The 24,578-nt window shown below is 49.0% G+C and overlaps 1 protein-coding gene across 1 annotated transcript; it reads left to right on the top strand.

Annotated features, from left to right (window-relative positions):
* Positions 1–1,278: 1,278 nt before the first annotated feature.
* LOC140408478 (immunoglobulin J chain-like) lies at positions 1,279–22,472 on the top strand. The gene is made up of 4 exons (XM_072495731.1): positions 1,279–1,432; positions 11,031–11,151; positions 12,295–12,375; positions 22,121–22,472. Exons 1-4 carry the CDS (start codon positions 1,366–1,368, stop codon positions 22,320–22,322), a joined length of 471 nt encoding a protein of 156 aa, XP_072351832.1. The 5' UTR covers positions 1,279–1,365; the 3' UTR covers positions 22,323–22,472.
* The last annotated feature ends 2,106 nt before the right edge of the window (positions 22,473–24,578 follow it).

The following is a 24,578-nucleotide window of genomic DNA, read 5'->3' as shown; positions in this document are numbered from 1 at the left end:
GTGAAAGAATTTTTAAAACATTAATCTTTCCTTTCTTAGATATCAATATTGAACTCCATTTGCCAGATTTTTATCCATTACTTAATTTATCATTATCCCTTTGCACCTTTCTGCTCCTAGATGGACTATTAATTGTGCTGTGTAATTTAGTGTCTTTGATAAACTTTGATACACAAGTATCTATTCCTTCTTGTACAAAGAATTGCGAAACTAAGACCCCAGGGCAGATCTTTTGGGGGCAGCATTGAACACATTCCGGAGAAAGCAAGAAAGAATAGACTTCCATTGATCCAGCATCTTTAATGAACTTTGCACAGTCCAAAGCACATTTCAACCAATTAAGTACTTTTTGAAGTGTAGTCACTGTTGTAATGTAGGGAACACAGCAGCCAATTTGCGCACAATAAGGACCCACAAATAGCAATATGATAATGACCAGATAATCTGTCTCTCAGTTGAGCAATAAATAGTGGCCAAGACATAGGGAAAACCCTAAGGCTTTTTTTTCAACATAATGAATAGTTTCAGCCATGTGTACCATCTCCAAGATGCACTGCAGGAACTCACCAAGGTTCCTTTGGCAGTGCCTCCAGACAGGGCCTCGGTTTAACATCTAGCATGATAGATGACACCTCCCACCGTGCAGCACACCCTTAGTACTGCATTGGAATAGCAGTTGGATTATTTGCTCAAGTGAGCCTTGAACCCAGGACCTTCTGACACTGAGTTAGGAGAACTACCCATTGAGCCATGGCTGCCATCCTATTGGTAGCTACCCATTATCCAAAGCTTCTGACTCCCAGCTACTAACTGATTCCCTACCTATATCAATAGGTTGGCTGCATTTTTTTGTTAGTAGTCCTTTACACAGTGCCTGAATGAAGCCTGCTGGACGCCCATGGAGTTTCTCTTGTCTACCACATTAGTTATCTCCTCAAAAAGTTCAACTAATTTCATTCAGCATGCTTTACAAACCTTTCTAATCACATCATATTTTCAAGGTTAGAATTGAAAGGCGGAGAAGCTATATTAAACATCCATGAAACCTTGTTCAGATCCCACTTAATTGAGTACTGTACACAGTTCTGGCCTCATGTTATACAATGGATATGGAGAGTGAAGGTACAAAATAGACTTATAAGGATGATTTTTGTTTTCTAAGATGTCCATAATCAAAGACAGGATAACTAGCATCTTATTTCTACACTGTGGCTACTTCTTAAAATGGAACAGAAACTAACCTGGAGTTATTAAAAGAAACAAACCCATAAGACAGGCAAAACAGTTTGCTGTTTCATTTTGTTGAAGCTACAGTTGTGGATGAGTGAACAGCTGCCACACTAAAGGAGGATCACACACGGAGACATGATGAAGACTAAACACGTGCTCGGGCTACTTGCAGCAATTCTACTTTACACAGCTCTTGCATCAGGTAAATGTTAATTATTATTATATTTTGCATTATGGCATATGATGAATAAATTCATGTGTTGTTAGCCCAGAGATATAGGAAGAGTAGTGTCTTCGCCATAATAATTAGACAGCATATCAGTGAACTTAGGTTAAGTGAGGATAATGATATGAGCATTCGCCGAAGATCATTACCATAGATTGAACTTTCAACGCTCATTTGTGATAGTTGTTAACTTACTCGACAATTCTTCCTCCTATATCTGAACAAGCATGCCAAAGGTGCCCGTCAGTCCTAATGTTGAAGTATTTTTAGTTCTTACAGCAAATGTAGCTGTAGATTAAGCACTGACTATCTGTTTCTGTGCATTACAAAATGGACAACTTGCGCTTTTAATGAACTGAGCTGTTTTAATGATGTTCGTTGAGGGATGAATGGTAATCTGCAGATTGGGAGAATTCCCCTGCTTGCCTTTGATCATTTTCATGAGAACTTTTATTTCTGCTTGTGTGGGCAGGTCAATGCTCTGGTTCAATGCCTTGTTCTGAAGAAAGTGACAGTGCTAGATTCTACAATTTTTTATGTCATTCCAAAAGGCATGTTTTTTTAAAAAAAAGAATTTACATGTTTTCTCCATGAAGAGGTTTAATAGTGACTGTTGCATTAGAGCCATGATATGTCAACGTTTACCAGCGAAACTCTTGAGATAGTCCACTGTTGCACCTGAACAGTTTTGTCCCTGGTTTTCTCTCTCCGATGTTCAGTGTTAACAATAGTTTTTGATGTTAAAAACTGCAATGTGAGGACACAGATTTCACCAATGCATGCACAAATTAGTAATTTCATCTATTAACTTTTATACTTCATAAGGCAGATGGTGTCTTTCAGAACCTACTTATTATAGACTTTCTATTTCTTCTTGACAGGAAGATCCCTGGCTCTGCTCGATACTTTTATTTGGACAGACCAGCTTCTAAACAAATTTTCAATTTAAGAAATTGTTTAACACGCATCTAATCTTTTCGGTGGTGCAATGAGTTAGTATATTAATATGCCAATGCATTACTGGGTTATCAACCACAAATAACAGCAAAATTGCCAGCTCAGGTTCTGAAATAAGCTGAATGGTCTATTCTTGTTTTAGGTCAAAGTTTAAAGTTTAAAGCTGGAAAAGATGCATTTGGGGTTGTAGTTAACAATAAATTCCAGAATATGTCATAAGTGTTTGCATTCAAATTAACTCATTTCTTTTGTGAACTAAAACAGGTCATGAAAAGTGCAGCGTATACATTTTTGCCTGTTTTAACTTTAACCAATAGCCTTGTCACTCTCCTGTAGTTGAATGTGATAATATGTATTGTATTTGACTCAAAGCAAGCTAGGAATACAATGCATTTGCTGAGGCTGTAAAGAGATATCATAAGCTGCAAAAAGACATGGGCAGGTTAAATGAGTGGGAAACAAGGTGGCAGATGGAGTATAATGTGAGAAGGTATGAGGTTATCCACTTTGGTGATAAGAATAGAAAAGAAGATATTTTTTTGAAAGTGCAAAACTTTTAAATGTTGATGTTCAGAGAGACTCGAAATGAAAAACATGAAAAACAAAAGTTAGCATGCGGGTACTGCAAGCAATTAGGAAAGGAAATAGCATGTTGGCCTTTATTGAAAGGTGATTGGAGTACAAGAATAAGAAACTTCTTACAGGACTTTGAAGAGACCACCTGGAGTGCGGTGCACAGTTTTTGCTCTCCTTATCTCAGGAAGGGTATACTTGCCTTGGAGGTAGTACAGCAAAGGTTCACTAGATTGGTCCCTAAGATGAGACGGTTTCGAATGACGAGCGACTAAGTAAATTGAGCTTGTAGTCTCTTGGGTTTAGAAGAATGAGAGGGGGATCTTGTTGAAGCATAATTCTGATGAGGCTTGACTGAGAGGGTGTTTCCCTTGGCTGGGTAATGTAGAACACAGGAGTGCCATTTCAGGAAAAGGGGTCAATCATCATGGACTGAGATGAGGAGAAAATCTTTGACTCAGAGGTTTGTCAGTCTTAGGAACTCTCTATTCCAGACTGTTGTCAATGCTTCACCGCTTCATTATTGAGTATATTCGAGGCTGGGATAAATAGATTTTTGAACTCTCAGGAATTCAAGTGATTTGGCGGTGCATGGAAAAACGGAATTAAGGCAGAAGCTCACCCTTATTATGTTAAATGGCAGTGCAGCCTCGAAGGGCCACATGGTAGACACAGCTCCAATTTTTATGTTTATATAAGTGTGGCAGTCTGACTGAGATTTTTTTTTACAATGCCAACAAGTTGATTGGCCAAAACAGTATCAGCTGTGAGCAAAGTACTCACTCTGGACACAGATGCTAAATGGAACATTTTAGTTATAAAATATGTAACTATTTTCGTGACGAGGCTATTCAAATTCAAAATTTATAACTTGCCACAATTAAAATGATTGCAATAAAATGAAAGATTAGTACAAACGTGGCTAAATGAAGACAATTAAAAAAGGCAAAAGCTTTCAACAAAACATAAAAGTTTGTCAAGGATTAAGAAATGACAGCAAAATAATGAAAACAATTTCAAAAAACAGGAATATGAATAAAAACCTTTAATAAAATTCACAAAATTAAACAATAAAATTGTCAAATCACATATAAACCGATTTAAAAACTAAATTCTGCCTCTAAGCTTGAAAAAAACATGCAGTTGTAAGTCCAAAACATAAGAAAGTATAAGAAAGTTCTAAAGAGTATTATTCGACTCGAAACGTTAACTCTTTCTCTCTCCACAGATGTTACCAAACCTGCTGAGTATTTCCAGTACTTTCTGTTTTTAGTTTGCTTTAATAAAAAAGTATGCATGTTTCGTGAAAATAAATTCAAGTCATGTTGTTCTTTTTTTAAGAAAAATTCTACATTGCTTTTTGAATGCTGTGCTCACTGGGGTACGGCTTCCCATTGACACGTCCCTTGATCAGGCACTGATTGCCTTTGAACAAGGGACTGGTCTTGGAGCCCACAAGAAAGCCTACACAGGTTCGCTTTTCATGCTTGCCACATGGCGAGCCCCTCAACCGCCACTGTGGTAATAACAGTAGCGGTGGGATGCAGCCTGTAGTCAGCATTAATTGCCTTGAGGGCCTCCATTGGCAGAAGGGCAGGAAGGCCGTCCATGGGACTTGCCACCAGAGACTTAATTGAGGGTGATGTCAGCCTCCTGCCTGATAAAACACCCCCCCCCCCCCACACATCACCAAACCTGACACAGGGACAGGCATCAAATGCTTCCCTATGTCAAAGGTAATGTTATAACATGGGTTGTTTAGGATTTAACAAATGGTGTTGTCAAGGATGGGAACTGTTAGTGTTTTGTAACTCGTCTAAGTCATTGATTAGATATGGAAAAACTAAGTTAGAAGACACCGTAAATACCAAGATGAGAGTAGGACGTTAGAACAAGACATAGATAGACTAAATGACTGAGCAAAGCTGATGGAACTCAATGTGGGGAAGTGTGATATCATCTACTTTGAATTGAAGGAAGACAAATCACAGCATTTTCCAGATGATGGGCAGAATTTAACAGAAACATTTTGAAGTTGAAGTTCATTTGTTTTGTAGGGAGTTTCCCGTTGGCTCTGCCGGCTAGTTCCCCATCACGATCAAACCACACTTGATTTTTTGGGGGGCCATGGGGAGTTTCTCACCGGTTTAGCCCACAATTAGAATTTTTTTCAGCACTTGGGAGCTGAACTCATTTTGAAAGAGTGCCCCGATCTTTAAGTAGGCTTGTGGGTCCCCCACACCCGACCCCATGGGCAATGACACTCCCCACACACATGGAAACTACCTCATACCCCTCCAAGCGACGACACCCTGTTATGGGTCCCTGGGGGCCCCCCTCTTCAGGCCCCCTCACACCCTCTTACAGGTCTCACCTTGGCAGCTCCTGCCAGCTTGGCAATGCCACCCAGGCACCTTGTGTGGTAGTCACCACTAGTAGTATATTACATGTTTTACGGCACTGCCCGTATAGTAGAGGTATATGGGTAAATCCCTGCCTGCTGGTCCGCCCAGTAGGCGGCGTATAAATGTGTGTGCTCGCCGGTGCTGCAGCCATTCTGGTTCCAGCTACAGGAGGCACCACATTTTGCTCAATAAAGACTCGATTATTCAATTACTTGTAGTAATTGACGGTGCATCAATTTATTGAGGAAGATTTTTTAAATGATGGATCACTCCATCAAGCCTAATCGCCTGCAGCTGAGCCCTCAAGCAGCCAATGCTACGTCCGCCTTTGACCACTGGCTAGGCTGCTTCGAAACCTACCTCCGAACAGCCGCTGAGGAACCGTTGGATTCGCAGAAGCTCCAAGTCCTCTATTCACGGGTGAGCCCTGACATTTTTCCCCTCATCCGGGATGCGCCCACCTACTCCGAAGCGATGGCGCTCCTGAAGGGACATTACGTTCGACCAGTCAATCAAGTATACACCAGGCACCTCCTGGCCACGAGACAGCAACTCCCTGGGGAGTCTCTGGACAATTTCCGGCGTGCCCTGTACATCCTAGGTAGGAACTGCGACTGCCAAGCAGTTTCGGCAGTCCAGCACACCAAACTTTTAATTAGCGACGCTTACGTCACGGGCATGAAGTCTGCGTACGTCCGCCAGCGGCTACTGGAAGAGGGTACTCTTGACCTTGCGGGAACTAGGCAGCTCGCTAATTCGTTAGAAGTGGCCTCCCGTAATGTCCAATCCTACGCCCCCGACCGCGCGGCACCCTCGTGGGCATCGTGGGCCCCACCAGCTGCAGACTCCAGCTCACCGCAAGCCTGCGCCGCGGCAGCCAGCCAACTCTGGGGGGACCAAGTGCTATTTTTGCGGGCAAAACAAACACCCCAGGCAGCGCTGCCCGGCGCGGAGTGCGACCTGCAATGGCTGTGGGAAGAAGGGACACTTTGTTTCTGTTTGCCAGGCCTGGTCGGTCGCCGTTGTTTCCAGGCCCGGCGTTCCTACACCCCCCACGTGCGACCCAGGGGCGCCACCATTTTCCCCTTCGCAAGCCACGTGCGGCCTGTGGGCACCGCCATCTTCTTTACCACAAGCCACGTGTGGCCCGTGGGCGCCGCCATCTTTGATGCTGCCCGCCATGTGCGCCCCGTGGGCGCCGCCATCTTCGGCACCATTTTGGACGGTGCCACAGGACCCCTGCTCGTCTGGCCGTTCATCGCCTGCCGCTACCTCCACCACCGCTGATCAGCCTTGTACCTCCCAGCATCTGCCACAGCTCACCTCTATCACCCTGGATCAGTCCCAGTCCTGCAACCTCGCGACCACGACCACGACGGTGAAGATCGATGGGCACGAGACAACCTGCCTTTTTGACTCCGGGAGCACAGAGAGCTTCATCCACCCCATTACGGTAAGGTGCTGCTCCCTCCCGGTACACCCCGTCACCCAGAAAATCTCCCTGGGCTCCGGATCCCATTCTGTGGAAATCCGGGGGTACTGCATCGCGACCCTCACCGTCCAAAGCGTAGAGTTCAGCAACTTTCGGCTCTTCGTCCTCCCCCACCTCTGCGCTGCCCTGTTACTCGGCCTGGACTTTCAGTGCCATCTCCAAAGCCTAACCTTAAAATTCGGCAGACCCCTACGCCCCCTCACCGTCTGCAGCCTCACGACCCTGAAGGTCGATCCACCTTCCCTGTTTGCAAACCTCACCCCGGATTGCAAACCCATTGCCACTAGGAGCAGAGGGTACAGTGCCTAGGACAGGGCCTTCATCAGGTCGGAGGTCCAATGGCTTCTGCGGGAAGGGGTCATTGAGGCCAGCAACAGCCCCTGGAGAGCTCAAGAGGTAGTAGTAAAGACTGGGGAGAAGCACAGGCTGGTCATTGACTACAGTCGGACCATCAATCGGTACACGCAGCTCGACGCGTACCCCCTCCCACGCATATCTGACATGGTCAATCAGATTGCACAGTATCGAGCCTTTTCATTTGTGGACCTTGATGTGGTAGGCAGGTTGGTTCGATGTGGACTGCACTCGATGCAGGGAAGTTAGAAACAGACGTCTAACACAGGAAAAGATCCAACACTGTTTTATTCAACTAGATGAACTGCTGTACATCTTCAGCTGTGGGTCGACACTATACTGATCTGACTAGTGACCTCGTAGTAGCCTGACCAGACTTACTAGCTACCGCATGGTGTTTGTGCTTGCTAGCTCGTGGACTCTGACTGTCTCAGTAGCTGGGTCCCGAGAGAGCGGGAAACCTAGTGCCCTCTGGCTTTATAGTGGTAGTGTCCTGTCTGGTGATTGGCTATGCTGTGTTGTATGCTTACTGGTCATCCTATGTGTCAATCACTGCCTGTCTGCATCTCATTATATACATGAGTGGATATTATTATTTTTTTAAATTTAGAGTACCCAATTCATTTTTTCCAATTAAGGGGCAATTTAGCGTGGCCAATCCACCTAGCTTGCATATTTTTGGGTTGTGGGGGCGAAACCCACGCAAACACAGGGAGAATGTGCAAACTCCACACGGACAGTGACCCAGAGCCAGGATCGAACCTGGGACCTCAGCGCCATGAGGCCGCAGTGCTAACCCACTGCTCCACTGTGCTGCCTTATGAGTGGATATTATGAAAGACCTGAAGTCCGCCTACCACCAGCTCCCCATCCACAGTTTTTCCCCTGACGGCTGAGGCCCACCAGGCTTTCAACCGTATCAAGGCAGACATCGCCACGGTCATGATGCATGCGGTCGACGAGTCCCTCCCCTTCCAGGTGGAGAGCGATGCATTGGATGTAGCTCTGGCCGCCACCCTCAACCAGGTGGGCAGGCCCGTGGCCTTCTTTTCCCGCACACTCCATGCCTCCGAAATTCGGCACTCCTCTGTCGAAAATGGAGGCCCAAGCCATAGTGGAAGCTGTGCGGCATTGGAGGCATTACCTGGCTGGCAGGAGATTCACTCTCCTCACTGACCAATGGTCAGTTGCCTTCGTGTTTAATAATACACAGCGGGGCAAGATCAAAAACGACAAGATCTTGAGGTGGGGGATCGAGCTCTCCACCTATAACTATGAGATCTTGTATCGTCCGGGGAAGCTCAATGAGCCTCCTGATGCCCTATCCCGCGGTACATGTGCCAGCGTACAAGTGGACCGACTCCGAGCTCTCCACTATGACCTCTGCCACCCGGGAGTCACCCGGTTCTTCCATTTCATCAAGGCCCGCAACCTGCCCTACTCCATTGAGGAGGTCAGGACCTTCACCAGAGACTGCCAAGTCTGCGCAGAGTGCAAGCCGCACTTCTACGGGCCAGATCGATCGCATCTGGTGAAGGCCTCCCGCCCCTTTGAACGCCTGAGCATGGACTTCAAAGGGCCCCACCCCTCCACCGACCGCAACACGTACTTTCTGAACATGTTGATGAGTACTCCTGGTTCCCTTTCGCCATCCCATGCCCCGATATGACTTCTGCCACGGTAATTAAAGCACTCCACAGCATCTTCACTCTGGTCAGTTTCCCCACCTACATCCACAGCGATCGGGGATCCTCTTTCATGAGTGATGAGCTGCGTCAGTTCCTGCTCAGCAAGGGCATTGCCTCGAGCAGGATGACCAGCTACAACCCCCGGGGAAACGGGCAGGTGGAAAGGGAGAACGGAATGGCCTGGAAGGCCGTCCTGCTGGCCCTGCAGTCTAAAAGTCCCCATCTCCCGCTGACAGGAGGTCCTCCCCGAGGCCCTCCACTCCATCCAATTGCTCCTCTGCACCGTGACTAACGAGACCCCTCACGAACGTGTGTTTGCCTTCCCCAGGAAGTCCACCTCCGGGGTCTCGCTCCCAACATGGCTGACAGTTCCTGGACCCATCCTCCTTCGGAAGCATGTGCGGACCCATAAGTCGGACCCCTTGGTCGAAAAAGTCCACCTCCTACACGCGAACCCGCATTGCGCCTACGTGGCACACCCCGACGGGCGCCAGGACACAGTCTCCCTCCGGGACCTGGCATCCGCTGGATCTCCACCCACGACCCCCGACCTGACACCGCCACCCCCCCCCCTCCCAGTTGCCTCATTCACCCCTGCGCCACTCACCCTTCCTCCAGCAAACCTCACCGCAGCCCCCACCCCAGTAGGATTCCTCCTCCCACTGGTTCCACTCAGGGGTGACGAAGACGAGGACAACATGCTCCCGGAGTCACAGGTGACCAAGTCGGCGCCCACATCACCACCAGGACTGAGGCGATCGCAGAGGAGGGTCAAGGCCCCCAACAGACTTAACTTGTAATGTTTTCCACCACCCCCACCAGACTCTTTTTTAAAAGGGGGTGAATGTGGTAGTCACCACTAGTAGTATATTACATGTATTACGGCACTGCCCGTTTAGTAGTGGTAGATGGGTAAATCCCGGCCTGCTGGTCCGCCCAGTAGGCGGTGTATAAATGTGTGTGCTCGCCGGTGCTGCAGCCATTCTGGTTCCAGCTACAGGAGGCACCACATCTTCGCTCAATAAAGCCTTGATTATTCCACTACTCTCATCTTTGTGGTAATTGATAGTGCATCACCTTGAAAGTGCAAGATGCCAGCTGGACAGTGCCAAGGTGCCTGCATTACAGGGAGAGGACCATGGGGCCACCCTGCACTATCCCTGGGCACCCAGGGGCCACCAATGGACCATGTTTGTGCCCAGCTGCAGCCTCGCTGGTGTGGCTGGTAGGTCCCGGGAGGCAGGCTAAGCTCATGTTAGTAGGTTTAAAACCCACGTAGCTGAATGCCATTTGTTCATGCCCCTTTTGTGCGGGATTTTGATTCCAACGCCCCACGGGACTTGGGTATATCCCGCGAGGCGTAAAGGCCGCCGGGAAGCCCGCGTGAGGCCTCTCCCAGGATCTACCAGTCGCATTGCGCCCTCGTTGGAGCAAAACATAGCCTGTGGACCGCGCCCGACATTTATATTTCTTCATACCAGGCAGTGTCTTCGTAAATTTACTCTGTTCCACTTTCTGAAGCCTCAATATGCTTCCTATAATGTGGAGCCTAATACTGCACAGTAATCTAGCAGAGTCCTTATTGAGCTGTTAGCCGCCTTCTGTTCAACATCACTGCAGTTTCCACTATTGCGAAGGATACAATAATTGAATTTTAGTCGACTCGTTACAAGTTTATAATTTCAATCCCAATCTAGAATGTGCCTTATTGTTCCCCCTGGTCACATGATAATGATGCACATGATGCAAATTCTGTGAAAGCAGATCCTGTCAAACTCTTGGCATTCACGAGTGGCACTTGTAGTCATTTAGAATCCGGGTCAGCAGCTTTTCTTTTAAACTCTTTTTGTTTGTGACCCGATGCTGTCATTTCCAGTCCAATTTACTTCTGTTAAATAGCACTGGTCCTTGGTGATTCACTTTGACAAGAGGTTCAGTGTGTGCATTTGATAAGAAGGGCTCACACACCAAAACCATCACCCATACCACTTGAGGCAATTAATATCTAGCTGAAGTTACACCTGGGCTTCCAGTAAAGGAAGTATTAGTTCCTCATTTTAATGATAGTTGCTTCAGTGATCTAATAACCGTGTCTATCTTTACAGCTGACAGCCAACTTCTAGTTTCATCGAAATGTAAGCTTTTGGAGGTGAAATCCCGAATTGTTGTGACTGAATTACCTACTGGTGCAAGAGTGGAACATATCGCCAGAGATATAAAAATCATGTAAGTTGATGCATCATTGATTCCCGATCATATTCACCATATGGTTAAATTAAATGGAAAGGCATATTACTACAAACTGACGAGAGACAGTTCTGCACTGTGAACACAAGAAAATAAATGGAAAGGCACATAACAGAGTGGAGACAATAATTTCATCATTCAGACTAAGGCAGGTATAGCAGAGTTCTCCTGTCGGGAATGTCGGAATTTTGTCACGCCAACCATCCCACCACCACGGTCCTACAAAACAATTTCATTCCCATGATGAGCATGTAGGCCAGAGAATCTGTCAAATTTCTCCTCCATTTCTACTTCGACAGATAAAAATATCAGAATTCTAAGGAATTCTATTACTGAGTTAAAAGATTCCGGTGGTCGGAAAAGCAATGTGCACATTTTGGTGCTATTATTCCTGTAGGATGTTTCCGAAAGTAAGACAATCTGTTGCTGCAATGAACCAAAAATGGAAAACAGCAGCACGGCAATCTGGATTGCTGCAGGTGATTAACCATCTTGACTGGATGGACGTGTCCAGCCGGCTGGGTGCGGTGCTGCATGAGATGTAGCGACTGGAAGGCATACCAGACCATGGAAATCAAGCTGATACCAGTTCATCACAAGGTGAGGAAGGCATTTCATGCCATCTCAGCTTTATCCATCCCAAAAGGTCCTAGCCCATTGTGGCACAGAATCATTTCTTAATTAATTCAAGAACTCGTTCCCCTAATATTCTATTCAAAGTGCAATTTTACAATATTTGTTCTAATCAGTCATTGAATTACTCAGTCAATCGGTTTCAATTGCACAATGTGTCATTCAGTTAGTGCGAAACTACCTTTATCAGTCAGATCAGAGAGAAAAACTAAAGCGGTCTCAGGTTCGGTTTGAGTCATGCTACAAACATAGTGAAGTTTAAAGTTACTAAAAAGGGACAACCTTTTATTCTATTGATAATCCAGTTTGCCCTCAGTTTCAGCATTGCTATGCAGCTATGTGTAAAGGACTTTAAATTATTGATTTTATTTAACAGCATTATAAAATTTCACCTGCAATGAAACATGTCCACACACAATAAGATCTAGGAGCATATGTTGAGCGTCCCTGGTAATTTCGAGATGACTGTTAATTGCTATTTCATTACAGAGTTCCACTGCGAACCAGAGAGAACATTTTAGATCCAACCTCCCCAATTCGGACCAAGTTTGTCTACAAGATTTCAGATTTGTATGATTGTTATTTTTTTTATTACTTTCGCAATGTATAATTTCAGTGTTCAAACCATCATTTCAATTCAGATTTTACAATGTGTCATGCATGTGGTGTACAAAGCAGAAACTCACTAGTTACTTTAAATAATTTTGCCTCTTTCAAATGGATCAGATTATTCAGAAATGACCGTATGATAGCTTTAGTGGGCCATTTTAGTGGAAGAGATGAAATGGAAGCAATCAAAATTAGAAATGCAAAGCATGGAGAAACATCCTTGTCTGGAAGGTGGGTCAGCAACCGAAAGGGAGGTGCATTGTGGTTGGAGCAGGTGTTGCCAATCATGCAGGAAATGACTCCAAGCTGAGAAACATTGAAGAATGACACAACGTGGGGGAAGCATGGGCTCAAGTTTTTTTGTGCACTGCACTTTAAACCTTGGAGGATGTGACGAAAAAGGAAGAAATATTCCTGTTTTCCACAGGATGTCCTCCAGACACACACTCGGAAGGAGGTCGGAAAGGCAGTAGCAATCAAGTAGTACTTGGTTCCCAGTATCCGTGTGATAGCGGATTGCCCCAATGCGATGGGGGGTGGGGGTGCATCTTTTAAAGCGCAAATCAGGGCACCTTTTAAAAAGGTGCCCCGATCTCTTGCTAGCTCTACCCACAAAAAATAAAACACCTACCAAAATGCCCAGAGAGCTATCGCCCCAACATTCTTACAGTACACAGGCAAATAAACACACAGCGCAAATTAAAAAAACAGCAGGGTTCCGTGCAAGCTTCCACAGGACCAGAAGTCACATATGGAATGTCCAGTCAACTCCACACCAGAGTCTCCAGGCACAAAACCTGCAGTCGTACAATGACTGTCAGGTCGCAGGCAAAACATCACTGTCCAAGCTGCCGCAGAACAGTCTTCCAAACACAACGCTGCACTCACGACCAGAATGACGTTCCAAAGCGGCGGCGGCAACTCGAGAACGGACTGCCCGGTGGACCGCTCTGCCAGCATCAGGAAACAACAGCAGACAGCGATGGACGAAACGCTACGCGACCCACACCAGAATGATACCGCATCTGGTACTGCCGGACACATCAGACTCCAGATCACTCCTGGCGGACACACTTCACAAGCCGGCAGAAAGAAAAAAAAACTCGACCTGGCTCTCGCCTTCCATAACATTCGAGGCTCGAAAAAAAAAAAACACAGAAACAAGCTCGGTACCGTAGTCCACTCTTTAAAAAACAAATAATTCCCGGGAGGTAGCTCAGCCGAACAAGCAGCACGCCGACAGCTCCAATTCATCATCGTCGCCAATGTGATAAAGCCAGGGGAGTCCAACGAGCTTCTGAAAAGTCCTTTATTTCAGCAACAGCATCATACATACACCGGGCCTGGTTCCCTTTCACCGGGTCCTCATTCCTTTTTAGCTGGCTCTACAGCTGCCTGCCTTTTATGCTAGTGCTGGTTTAACTCAGTCCAATTGAACACGGGGAACAATCATCCCCAGGTGGATGAGTCCTGTGCAGGTTATTACACTAACCTACCAACAGCCTTTATCATTGAGGTCTCACACCTGGCATTCATATGCTCCACCTTACCCTCATACGCTTCACACTGCTTCCAGCCTCACACATGCATCTCACAGCTTGCGCACACTGCCAGCCATTCAACCATGGCAGAAACATCAACTAAACAAATTGCACCACACTCAGTGACCCACTTCCCTCTCTCTCTCCATAGCAGGAAAAGTGGTGCAGAACAGGAGCCAACAAGAGCTAACTGGCTGGAAACAAGCCAACGGCAGAGTGCAAACCATTGAAGAAGAGAGTATCCTCATCACTAATCCGTCTTCTCAGATCCCCCCAACTCCTCATCCCACAATCTCTTCTGTTTTACAGGTTGCAGATGGCAGAAGCATGTATCTCTTGCTTTTCCCACATCATAACCTTATCCTTCTGCCTTCCTCCTATCAAATACCTAAAAAGTGCAATCCAACCAGACAGTGGAGGAACAGCAAAACGACAATGATAATGAAGGCACATTGAGCTCACTTTCACTCAGCCACCAGCTCAGACTCTGCTGTGTTAAAGGATAGCACAGAGGCAGAAGGAAGTCATGTGCTGCAGTGGGTAGTGCCACAGCCTCTGAACCAGAAGCTCTGGGTTCAAGTCACCCTTTGGGCCTTTATGGCCACGGAAGGTGCATTCATAATGTGGCCAAACAGGTTAATAATCAACCTGCAAGCCCTTCCAAAGTGCCATCAGGGGGAGTCTCCTAGCCAGCCATGCTTGCTGCAGACTCCTTAGTTGTAGCTTCTGATGACAGGCTAGAGATCTGGGCCGGGATTCCCCGAGCCCACGATCGGCGGGCGCGCTAATTCCGGGGGGGGGAGCTATGTTCCTCCGCGCCGGGCCCCTTTCGGGCTCCGTCATGTTGCCCGCTGGCCGGCGTGGAGACGGCCACGGCACGCACGTGTGGACCCGTGCCAGCCATGGCACGCGCATTCACGGACCCGCGCCGGCCGTGGCAGGCCGGCTTTCGGCGCCGGAGCAGCGCACAGCACTCCGCCGCCGTTCTAGCCCCCGAGGACGGGGAGAATAGCTGGGCCCAGAGGCCCGGAGGCCCGGAGGCCGGTTTTGATGGTGGCGTCAACACTTGGCCGGGATTTCGGAGAATCCCAGCCCTGTTCTACGAAAAACTAACAACAGAAATAAACGTAAGTATTCATCTGTCTCGTGTGCCTCTGGGCAAAGATTCAAGAAGAAGAAGCATAAAGGCAAGTGAGACACCGGGCTTTGCACAGAACTTGGAGACCAATTCCATTTGCAAACTTGTGTACCCAACCACGATTCAGCATCTGATGGCCTATATCTCAGCTTCTGTTGCAGCATCAGAATGTTACAGTGGGAGATCAGACTGCTCATGTGCAAGGTTAGCTTACCGTCATGCAAGCTCACTGCCTTGCTCCAATCACGTTGCAGCTGGGGGTAGCACTGGGACAGATACTTCTACACGGAAGACAAGCACTAAGGGATTGCACATGGACGATTAGTTGACTTTTGATATGGCAAGATTCTGCTTACGAGTTTAGTTGGAATGTTTATTTTGTGGTAGCTTTTATTTTTGCTTTGCGGCCAAGAGGTTGCTGTGATGGTCAGTGACAGAAAAGCTGAGGGACTTAGCAAATGAGGGAATTGCTGTTGTGGTTACTGGTTTTGCACTTGGATTGGTTCTTCATGGACAGCCCAACCAGAAAGAGTTTGTTTGCATTGCCCCCTCCCTCATCCCCAGATTCCTGTTTCTCAGCTGCTCAGTTGGTAGCAAGGTCTGTCCCTTCCTGATGGTGAGGTAGTGCAACACACACCAGCCAGAATTCTCCCACCATCAGGATTCTCTTTTCCCACCGGCAGCGCACCCTACCCACGGGTTTCCCGGCAGTGTGGGGTAACTTCAATGGGAAATTCAATTGATAAGCTGTGGGAAGACAGAATCCCACCACCAGCGAATGGTGCGCCACCCAGCAACATGTGGCTGGGGAACCGGAGATTCCCATCCAGCAGACCACCAGGAATCCTGACATCTACTTAGCTCAGCCGTCCAAGTAGCACAAGCTGCTTTTACCATATCCCACCCTTCCACTGATCCACAAGTTTTAACATCCCAATATTCTGCTCTGTCACACTCTGTGTGGCATTGTGGCTTTCCTTGTCCCAGAAGGAGTTATGAACAAGGAAATGGAAATGAGAGAGGAACTCAGGAAAATTACAGCCACCAGAGAAGTGGCACTGAGCAAATTGTTGGAACTGGGGGAATTGTGGCACACCACGGTGATCAGCCAAATGGTAATTGGATCACCCTTGGCCACCCTTTGGTTTGTCATGGGAACTGAAATGGAGCTGGTACAGAGGGCTGCCATGGAGTGAAGGAATCATAAACTGCACCATGCCTCATCTCCTCCAATCTTCAATAGGGCAGCATGGTAGCACAGTGGTTAGAACTGTTGCTTCACAGCTCCAGGGTCCCAGGTTCGATTCCCGGCTTGGATCACTGTCTGTGCGGAGTCTGCGTGTTTTCCCTGTGCCTGCGTGGGTTTCCTCCGTGTGCTTTGGTTTCCTCCCATAGTCCAAAGATGAGCAGGTTAGGTGGATTGGCCGTGCTGAATTACCCTTAGTGGCCAAAAAGGTTAGGCGGGGTTATGGGGATAGGGTGGAGGTGTGGGCTTAAGTAGGGTGCTCTTTCCAAGGGCCAGTGCAGACTCATGGGCCGAATGGCCTCCTTCTGGACTGTAAATTCTATGGTGTGAAAATCGCATGGACTTCTTTATCAGTAAAATTGAGACTACTTTTACCATATCCCACCCTTCCACTGATCCATCAGGCTAAATTTCCTCTAAAGGTCCCCCCTACCCAAGACTTGAACTCACATCTTTCTCAAGTTTCTATCCAATCTCCCCTCATGCCCTCTCCAAGCTCGTCTTGTCCATTAGATTTACCTCCTGCCTGTTCCTATTCTCACTAAACTGCTAACCACTGAACTTTGTCTCTTCGTCCTCATATTAGCTGATATTACTAACTCCCTTCAGGTACTGTTGCCTCATCACCGCACTCGCCAATAAAAATCAAACCTTTTACCCTCCGCCATTCCAAACTACCGCCCTATCTCCAACCTCTCTTTCTTCTCCAAAGTCCCTGAACATGTTGCCATCTCCCAAATCCATTCCCATCTTTCCTGGAACTGCATGTTGAATCCCTCCAACCAGGTTTCCAGCCCTGGCACATCAATGGTGCTGACCAAAGTCACAAATGAGGGTGGCACGGTGGCACGGTGGCACAGTGGTTAGCACTGTTGCCTCACATTCTATTCTGACCTCGGGTGACTGTGTGTGCGGAGTTTGCACGTTCTCCCCGTGTCTGCGTGGGTTTCCTCCGGGTGCTCCAGTTTCTTCTCATCGTCCAAAGATGTGCAGGTTAGCTGGATTGGCCATGCTAAATTGGCCCTAGGTGGAATAACAGGGGTGGTGTGGGTATTGGGCCTAGGTAGGGTGCTCTTTCAGAGGGTTGGTGCAGGCTTGATGGGCCGAGTGGCCTCCCTCTGCACTGTAGGGATTCTATGACATCCTATGTGACTGCGATAAAGGCAAACATTGATTCATAAATTCATAGACATTTACAGCATAGAAGGAGGCCATTCAGTCCACCATGTTTTTGACATGGTTGACTACAGCATCCTCCTCAAATGCCTCTCCACTGTGGTGCAGCTGGGTGGAACTCTGAAGGGGTGAGGGTATTGGCCGGGGCCAGCCAAGCGATGAAGTTTAAAGGGTATCAGATATGTGAGTGAATACTGGCCACCGGAGAAGGTGAAGAAATTACAGATTCCAGGGCCAGGAGGAAAAGTTGTGCCACGAAGGCCTGAAGGCAACTGGCGAGAAGACCACCCTGACTGTCTCTCTCTTTCTCTCTCTCTCTCACACATCCCTCGCAGAATTCTGAGAGATATCAGTATGGAGCCAGTGGAGCTGTCAATTCTACTCATCACAGGCTCCAGCAACTAAGAGAGGCCACAGCCAGGGAAAACCCAGTACCAGGAGGCCAGGGCAAGCTCACGGGTCAGCCACAGTTCAAGCCGAATGGGGGCTCGAAGTTGAAGAAGAAGGAGACTGAGGGTTTACAGAACCCGGATGTCCTCCATGGAGCTGTCGGACATGTGCCAGACTCCGCCTCACAAGGGGGACTGTGCAACACCTGTGCGACCTTTTTTCAAACCTGGCATCTGACGGAGGAGGAGGACACCAGCTTTTTGTGGCTGTGAAGGTCATGGTCGCCCTCAACTGTTACACCACTGGATCATTCTAGGGTTTAACGGGGTATCGTCGTGGCATCTCACAGACATCCGCCCACAAATAAATCCGTGACGTGATGGATGCACTCTATGTCATGGCCTTGGTCTACATTAATCTTGACCAGGCCCATCAGGATGAGAGGGCTGTGGTTGCTGTTGCCATCGTTGGTATGCACTGGTGCAGGGTCCATCGATGGCATTCATGTGACACTACACACCCCGTGGCATCAGGGATTCCCATATATTAACAGAAAGGGGTTCCACTCCCTTAATGTGCAGTTGGTGTGTGACCACCAGGTGAAGATCATGTACATGTGTGCACATTTTCCCGGGAGCACGCATGATTGCTCCATCTTTGGGCAGTCTCAAATCCCTGGAATATTCAAGGGTCATCCCAAGCTGCAGGGATGCCTCATTGTGGACGAGCGAAACCCGCTGCAGTCTTGGCTGATGATGTCTGTGCAGAGGACTGAGACCAAAGCACAGTCCTGTTACAACGAGGCTCACAGTGCCATCTGGTCTGTGACGGAGAAGTATGCTGAAGATGTGCTTCCACTGCCTTGAGAAGTCCAGTAGGGCTCTTCAATACTGTCCACAGAGAGTCTCCCGCACCTTTGTGGTACACTGTGTCCACCATAATGTAGCGCAGCAGTGGGGCAACATTCTCGATGAAGAAGACCAGACCAGGAGGAGTGGAATGTCTCCTCTAATGGGAAGGAAGTCTAGGTGTGAGTGAAGAGAGAGGTCGAAGGTCAGCCAGAGGTTGGAGGCCAGGCAGGGGGCGAGGGTTCGCGTGGTCAGGACACCAGGGATGCCCTCATCACGTTCCAGTTTGCACAATAACACCATCATGTTGTCCGACAGCTCTACGACCCTCCCCCCCCCCCAACACCCCTAAGACCTTCATGACCCCCTTCAGGACTGAGGGTGGAGGTCCATGATAAAACAATCTCATCGGGGTGCTGGGCCTGGTGCATGCTTAACAGGATGGTGATGACCACTCACAGTGAGGAAAGTTCTGATGCTCCTCAGCTTTTGGGTATGGCTGACTCCAGTCTGTCTGCTGCCAGCAGACTGACTCCCCGGCTCATTGCCAGTGAGAGTCGGGGCCACATCCCTTTGGCCTGCTGCTCTAGAGGAGGTTAAGGGGTTATGGTTCACTGCTTAATGGCAGAGTCCTTCCAGAATCTAAGTGATTTTCTGTTTGAGTGACATAACCTTTAACCTTACATTGAGGGAAAGTGGGAAAAGCTGTGTCCAGATGGGGTGAGGACCTATTCAAGTGGGGAGAGGCTCAAAGAGAGCGAGGTCTTCAGGTTGTGAATAAGGGAGGCTGAGGGGCCACCTGATAGGAGTTCATAAAATTATGAAGGGTATAGATAGGGTGAACAGTTGGAGGTTTTTTCCCAGTGCGAAAGTGACAATTACAAGGGGGCACAAGTTCAAAATGAGGGGGGGAAAGGTTCAGTGGAGATGCATGGGGAAAGTTTTTTACACAGAGGGTGGTGGTGGCCTGGAATGCACTGCCAAGTGAGGTGGCTGAGGCAGATACATTAGCGACCGTTAAGACTTATCTAGATAGACACATGAACAGACGGGATATAGAAGGATACAGGCGGTTGGTCTAGATAGGACACGTGATCGGCGGGGCTTGGAGGGCCGAAGGGCCTGTTCCTGTGCTGTACTGTTCTTTCTTCATTGTACCTCTGGGTGCATTCCCAGGCAGCACATCAGAAGTGGAGGCGGCCTGCTGCTTTTCATGCCTGTTGCCTGAAATGCTCTTGGCGGGCGTCCTCTGGAGGGCCTGGAGCTGGAGGGACCCGGCCGACTTTCGGGTGACACTGATGTTGCCGCGTCACCCTGTTCTGCCTGCTTCCCCCCGAGAAGCATAGGTATCAGGAAAGGGAGGGATCAGAAGGCATGGCCACTCCCTGGGTCTCTTGGGCGGAAGGTCCAGCACATCCTCCTCCCTCTGGGTGCTCGTGGGCCCCTAGGTAACTCCATTGGGTGGAGGGGCAGCTGGAGTGAGCTCACAAGTGTCTGAACAATACAACTGAAGCCCTCAACCAAGGTCCTCGGGGACTGGGGCACGCATTGCCCCAGGCTTTCCACTGCAGATGCCACCCTTGCGTGTTGACCTGGGTGCCATGCATTGCCGGCAACATCCCTATGACTGAAAGCTTTAGGGCTCCTCCATTCATCCTCGTAGTTGGAGGAATGTCGCTGACAAACCCCTCCTGGTATTCCTGGCTCTGTCTTTGCATCTGTAGCAGCTGAGGGACGAACGTGTCCAGAAGCTCAGCACCTGGCTGGGGCACAGCTGAGTCCTGGGACCCAGCAGACCTCCGACTGCCTGATCCCTGGGACGTTCCTGTCTCCAGCTGATCTGCATCAGAGATGCTGTCAAGGGTAGAAGGGGGCTCTGTTTATTGACAACAGCGGCTCATTGGTTGATGTTCCTGCAAGGCAGGGGACATAGTTTTAATACATGGCCTTGTCAAAGGTTTGGACAACAACTACCTCAGTTGAGACTGGTCATTGGGTGAGGGTGCAATGGCTCCTCACCTTTCTGTCGCAGGCCAACCTTGTTCTCTGTGCGGGCCCACTCCTGGTTCTCCACTGTGAGTTCCATGGCCCTCTCTTCAAAAGGGGTTATGATCCTTAGTTTGGGCATTTCACCGCCTGTCTTCTCTCTCTCTCTGGTTGTGGATAATCTCCTCCTGCAGGAACACAAAAGGGGATAATGTGAGCAGGATGCCTGGCGGATCAGAGGTCGTGAACAACTAGCATATGTGGGCACTGTGCTTAAGTAAGGGAGGGTTCCTATGAAAAGTGCCAGGTGGTTTGAGGATGATGCTGGGAGATCAGGTGCTGGGGACCTGCGAGGTGATGACATGTGAGTTCAAGGTGACATTTTGGGGGTGATGGAAGGATCGAATGCCACAGGGAGACAGGGAGCACTTACCCTTACAGATCGCAGTAGGTCATTCATTTTTTCCCTACGTTAAACCCCTGTCCTTTTGGTCATACCACTGGCACTAACCAGTGCTGCCACTGTCTCCCAGGCGGGATTGGTGCCCTTGCTGGAGGGCCTCATGCCAACACGCGGGAAGATTGTGAACCGCCTCTCCTCCCCAGCATCCAGCAATCGAGTCAGAGCCTCCTCCAAGAACCTGGTAGCTGGTCTTCTATCAGCCATCCTCCATGCTTAGATGGAAGTGAGTGCTGTGGAGCCGTTTAAATGCAGCGCCCCCTTGATTAAATTGCTCAGATGACCCGCCGCAGGGCGGGCGAATCAGACACTTCACGCCTCAGGTGCAGCATTTTTCACGTGGGGGAACGCAATCTCACTAAATGCCTAAAGATGGCGCTCTGGACCACCCCACTGATGCTGGTGGAATTCGCCCCGTTTTCAGTGTCAAAAATGACACTTTGGCATATTTCGGAAATTTGCGGCCATTAACTCTGTCATTCAGAATTTCACCAGAGTCAGAAGTGCTGTGAAAAGGATTGTCAGCCACGCTTATCCCAGCGTTGACCCAGATCCTCTATTAGCTGAAGAGCTACACTTCTTGAGAATATCTTGGTAGATTCTCTGGAACCACTTTCCTATCAGCACTGTGATAGACTGTCATTAGGATGTTAGTATTAATCCCCCACCTCTTAGCTTGTACCATTAGTTTGACTGTATCTCAGATTGTCCTCTTGAATTCACTACGAATGGATATTAGTTACATGCAAAAGAGTTCCTCGTCAATTTGAACATGCTAAATGAATTGGAAAAATTAATTCTAAAGACATTCAACTACATGTTAGGTAAAGCTGTTTGATGAACATCTAATGACTTTCAGATATCAGTGTTATATATTCAATGACAATTACATCTTTGATAATCTTTGACATCTTTCTGCAGCTGCAAGAATTGCACCCCAAAGTCATCTCCACTCGTACCTCAGTGCAACCCCAAACCTCCACCCATTGATGAATGTTTCGCCCATGAAAACAAAACATGCGGGCACGCTCAAAGGCGTGAAGTTGATTTCTGGCAACAAAAACCTACACTGGCACCCGTTGAAACAACAGAAGATTTGTCATCGATATCAGATGCTCCGTAGATTGTTCTAAAGATTATACAGATAATTGTCCCTGTTTCTTTACAGCATTTTAGCTTTGTCTTTTAGCCATACTGGCCTTTTACCTTCTTCGAACAGATAATAAAATGCTTCGTTCCTTGCTTCATAATAAACACTGCTCTCCATATTATGCATCATTTGTAAATGTGTCATGTTTTGTGACAAACAAAATTGAGACAATGGGAACACATGGCATGCTGGCACCCAATACCCACTTTCTAAAAGTGAACACTGGAACAGTTAAAATATATGAGAGTAAGAAGTCTCACAACACCAGGTTAAAGTCCAACGGGTTTATTTGAAGTCACAAGGGGAACCACTGGCCCTGTGGGCCCTCACCGCGGCAGAGCAGAGGGCCCTGGAAGTGGTCGGTGGCCCGGAGGAAAGGGAGGTCACCGGTGTAGAGTTCAGCCGCGGGCGAGGAAGTGAGATCCTGCTAAGCTGTAGTGCCCCATGCCACGTGTGTCAACCCCCCCCAACATCACCCCACACCACCCTCGCCCTCGCCACAAACCACCCTCACCCCCATACCACCCTCACCTTCAGCATCATCCTCACCCCCACACCACCCTCACCCTCGCCCTTTCCCCAGACCACCCTCACCCCCACACCACCCTCACCCTCGCCCCACACCACCCTCACCCCCATACCACCCTCACCTTCAGCATCATCCTCACCCCCACACCAGCCTCACCCTCGCCCTTTCCCCAGACCACCCTCACCCCCACACCACCCTCACCCTCGCCCTTTCCCCAGACCACCCTCAACCCCACACCACCCTCGCCCTCGCCACACACCACGCTCACCCCCATACCACTCTCACCTTCAGCATCACCCTCACCCCCACAACACCCTCACCCTCGCCCCACACCACCCTCACCCCCATACCACTCTCACCTTCAGCATCACCCTCACCCCAACAACACCCTCACCCTCGCCCCACACCACCCTCACCCCCATACCACTCTCACCTTCAGCATCACCCTCACCCCCACAACACCCTCACCCTCGCCCCACACCACCCTCACCCCCATACCACTCTCACCTTCAGCATCACCCTCACCCCAACACCACCCTCACCCCCACCCTATCCCCAGACCACCCTCACCCCCATACCACCCTCACCTTCAGCATCACCCTCACCCCCACACCACCCTCACCCCCACCATCCCCCCACCCTGCGGTCTAATCATGCATCGTGTCTTGTGTCTGCTGGTGATGGGACGGGTCCATCCGTTTGATGCACGATCAATTATTGCGAAAGCGAGATTAGAGAATAATCGAAGGCTTTATTAGACAAGATGTGTTCCCCAGCAGCTCGTAACAGAAAATGGCTGCAGCCGGGGATGAACACCTCTTTATACCGTCCACTGGGCGGAGCCAGCAGACAGGGATTTACCCTCGTATCTCTAATACAGTAGTGCCTCCAACACAGGTACCGTAATACATATAATACGGTCTACCACATTCACCCCCTGTTGAAAAAAGAGTCCGGCGGGGGCAGTGGCAAAGCCTTTAACAGTAACAATAACAACCACAGTAACAATTACAACAAAGAAATCAATCGATCGGGGGCCTTGATGGTCCTCTGCGACCGTCGCAGTCTCGGTGGTGATGCAGGCGCCGACTCAGGCATTTTCGACTCCGGGAGCGTGCAGTCCTCTGCTTCGTTACCTCCGGGTGGAACCAGTGGGAGGACGGATCCCCCTGGGGGGTGGGGGATGGGGGGAGGGGGGGTGCTGCAGTGAGGTGCTGGTGGGTGGAGCAGACAAGAATGGTTCGGGTGGAGGGGTTGGTGAGGAGGCCGTGGGTGGGGATCCAGCGGGTGCCAGATCCCGGAGGGAGACCGTGTCCTGGCGTCCGTCGGGGCGTGCCACGTAGGTGTACTGCAGGTTAGCATGAAGAAGGTGGACCCTCTCGACCAACGGGTCAAACTTATGGGTCCGCGCAACTCTCCGGAGCAGGACAGGTCCAGGAGCTGCCAGCCATGTTGGAAGTGATGTCCTGGAGGTGGACTTCCTGGGAAAAACACGAAGACGTTCATGGGGGGTTTCATTAGTTGTGATACACAGGAGTGGCCGTATGGAATGGAGTGCATCGGGGAGGACCTCCTGCCAGTGGGAGACTTCTAGACTGTAGGGCCAGCAGAACGGCCTTCCAGACCGTCCCGTTCTCCCTCTGCACCTGCCTGTTTCCCCGGGGGTTGTAGCTGGTCATCCTGCTTGAGGCAATGCCCTT

The sequence above is a fragment of the Scyliorhinus torazame genome, chromosome 3, assembly GCF_047496885.1.
Source record: "Scyliorhinus torazame isolate Kashiwa2021f chromosome 3, sScyTor2.1, whole genome shotgun sequence".
Classification (NCBI taxonomy): domain Eukaryota; kingdom Metazoa; phylum Chordata; class Chondrichthyes; order Carcharhiniformes; family Scyliorhinidae; genus Scyliorhinus; species Scyliorhinus torazame.
The sequence above is the reverse complement of the archived record's forward strand: the minus strand, read 5'-3'. Positions and strand labels throughout refer to the sequence as shown.

Excerpts from the sequence above, each read along its gene's own strand:
- LOC140408478 (XM_072495731.1), top strand. The coding sequence starts at position 1,366 with ATGATGAAGACTAAACACGTGCTCGGGCTACTTGCAGCAATTCTACTT. Across the intron at positions 1,433-11,030 it reads TTACACAGCTCTTGCATCAG|CTGACAGCCAACTTCTAGTT; the intron begins GTAAATGTTAAT and ends CTATCTTTACAG. Across the intron at positions 11,152-12,294 it reads GCCAGAGATATAAAAATCAT|AGTTCCACTGCGAACCAGAG; the intron begins GTAAGTTGATGC and ends ATTTCATTACAG.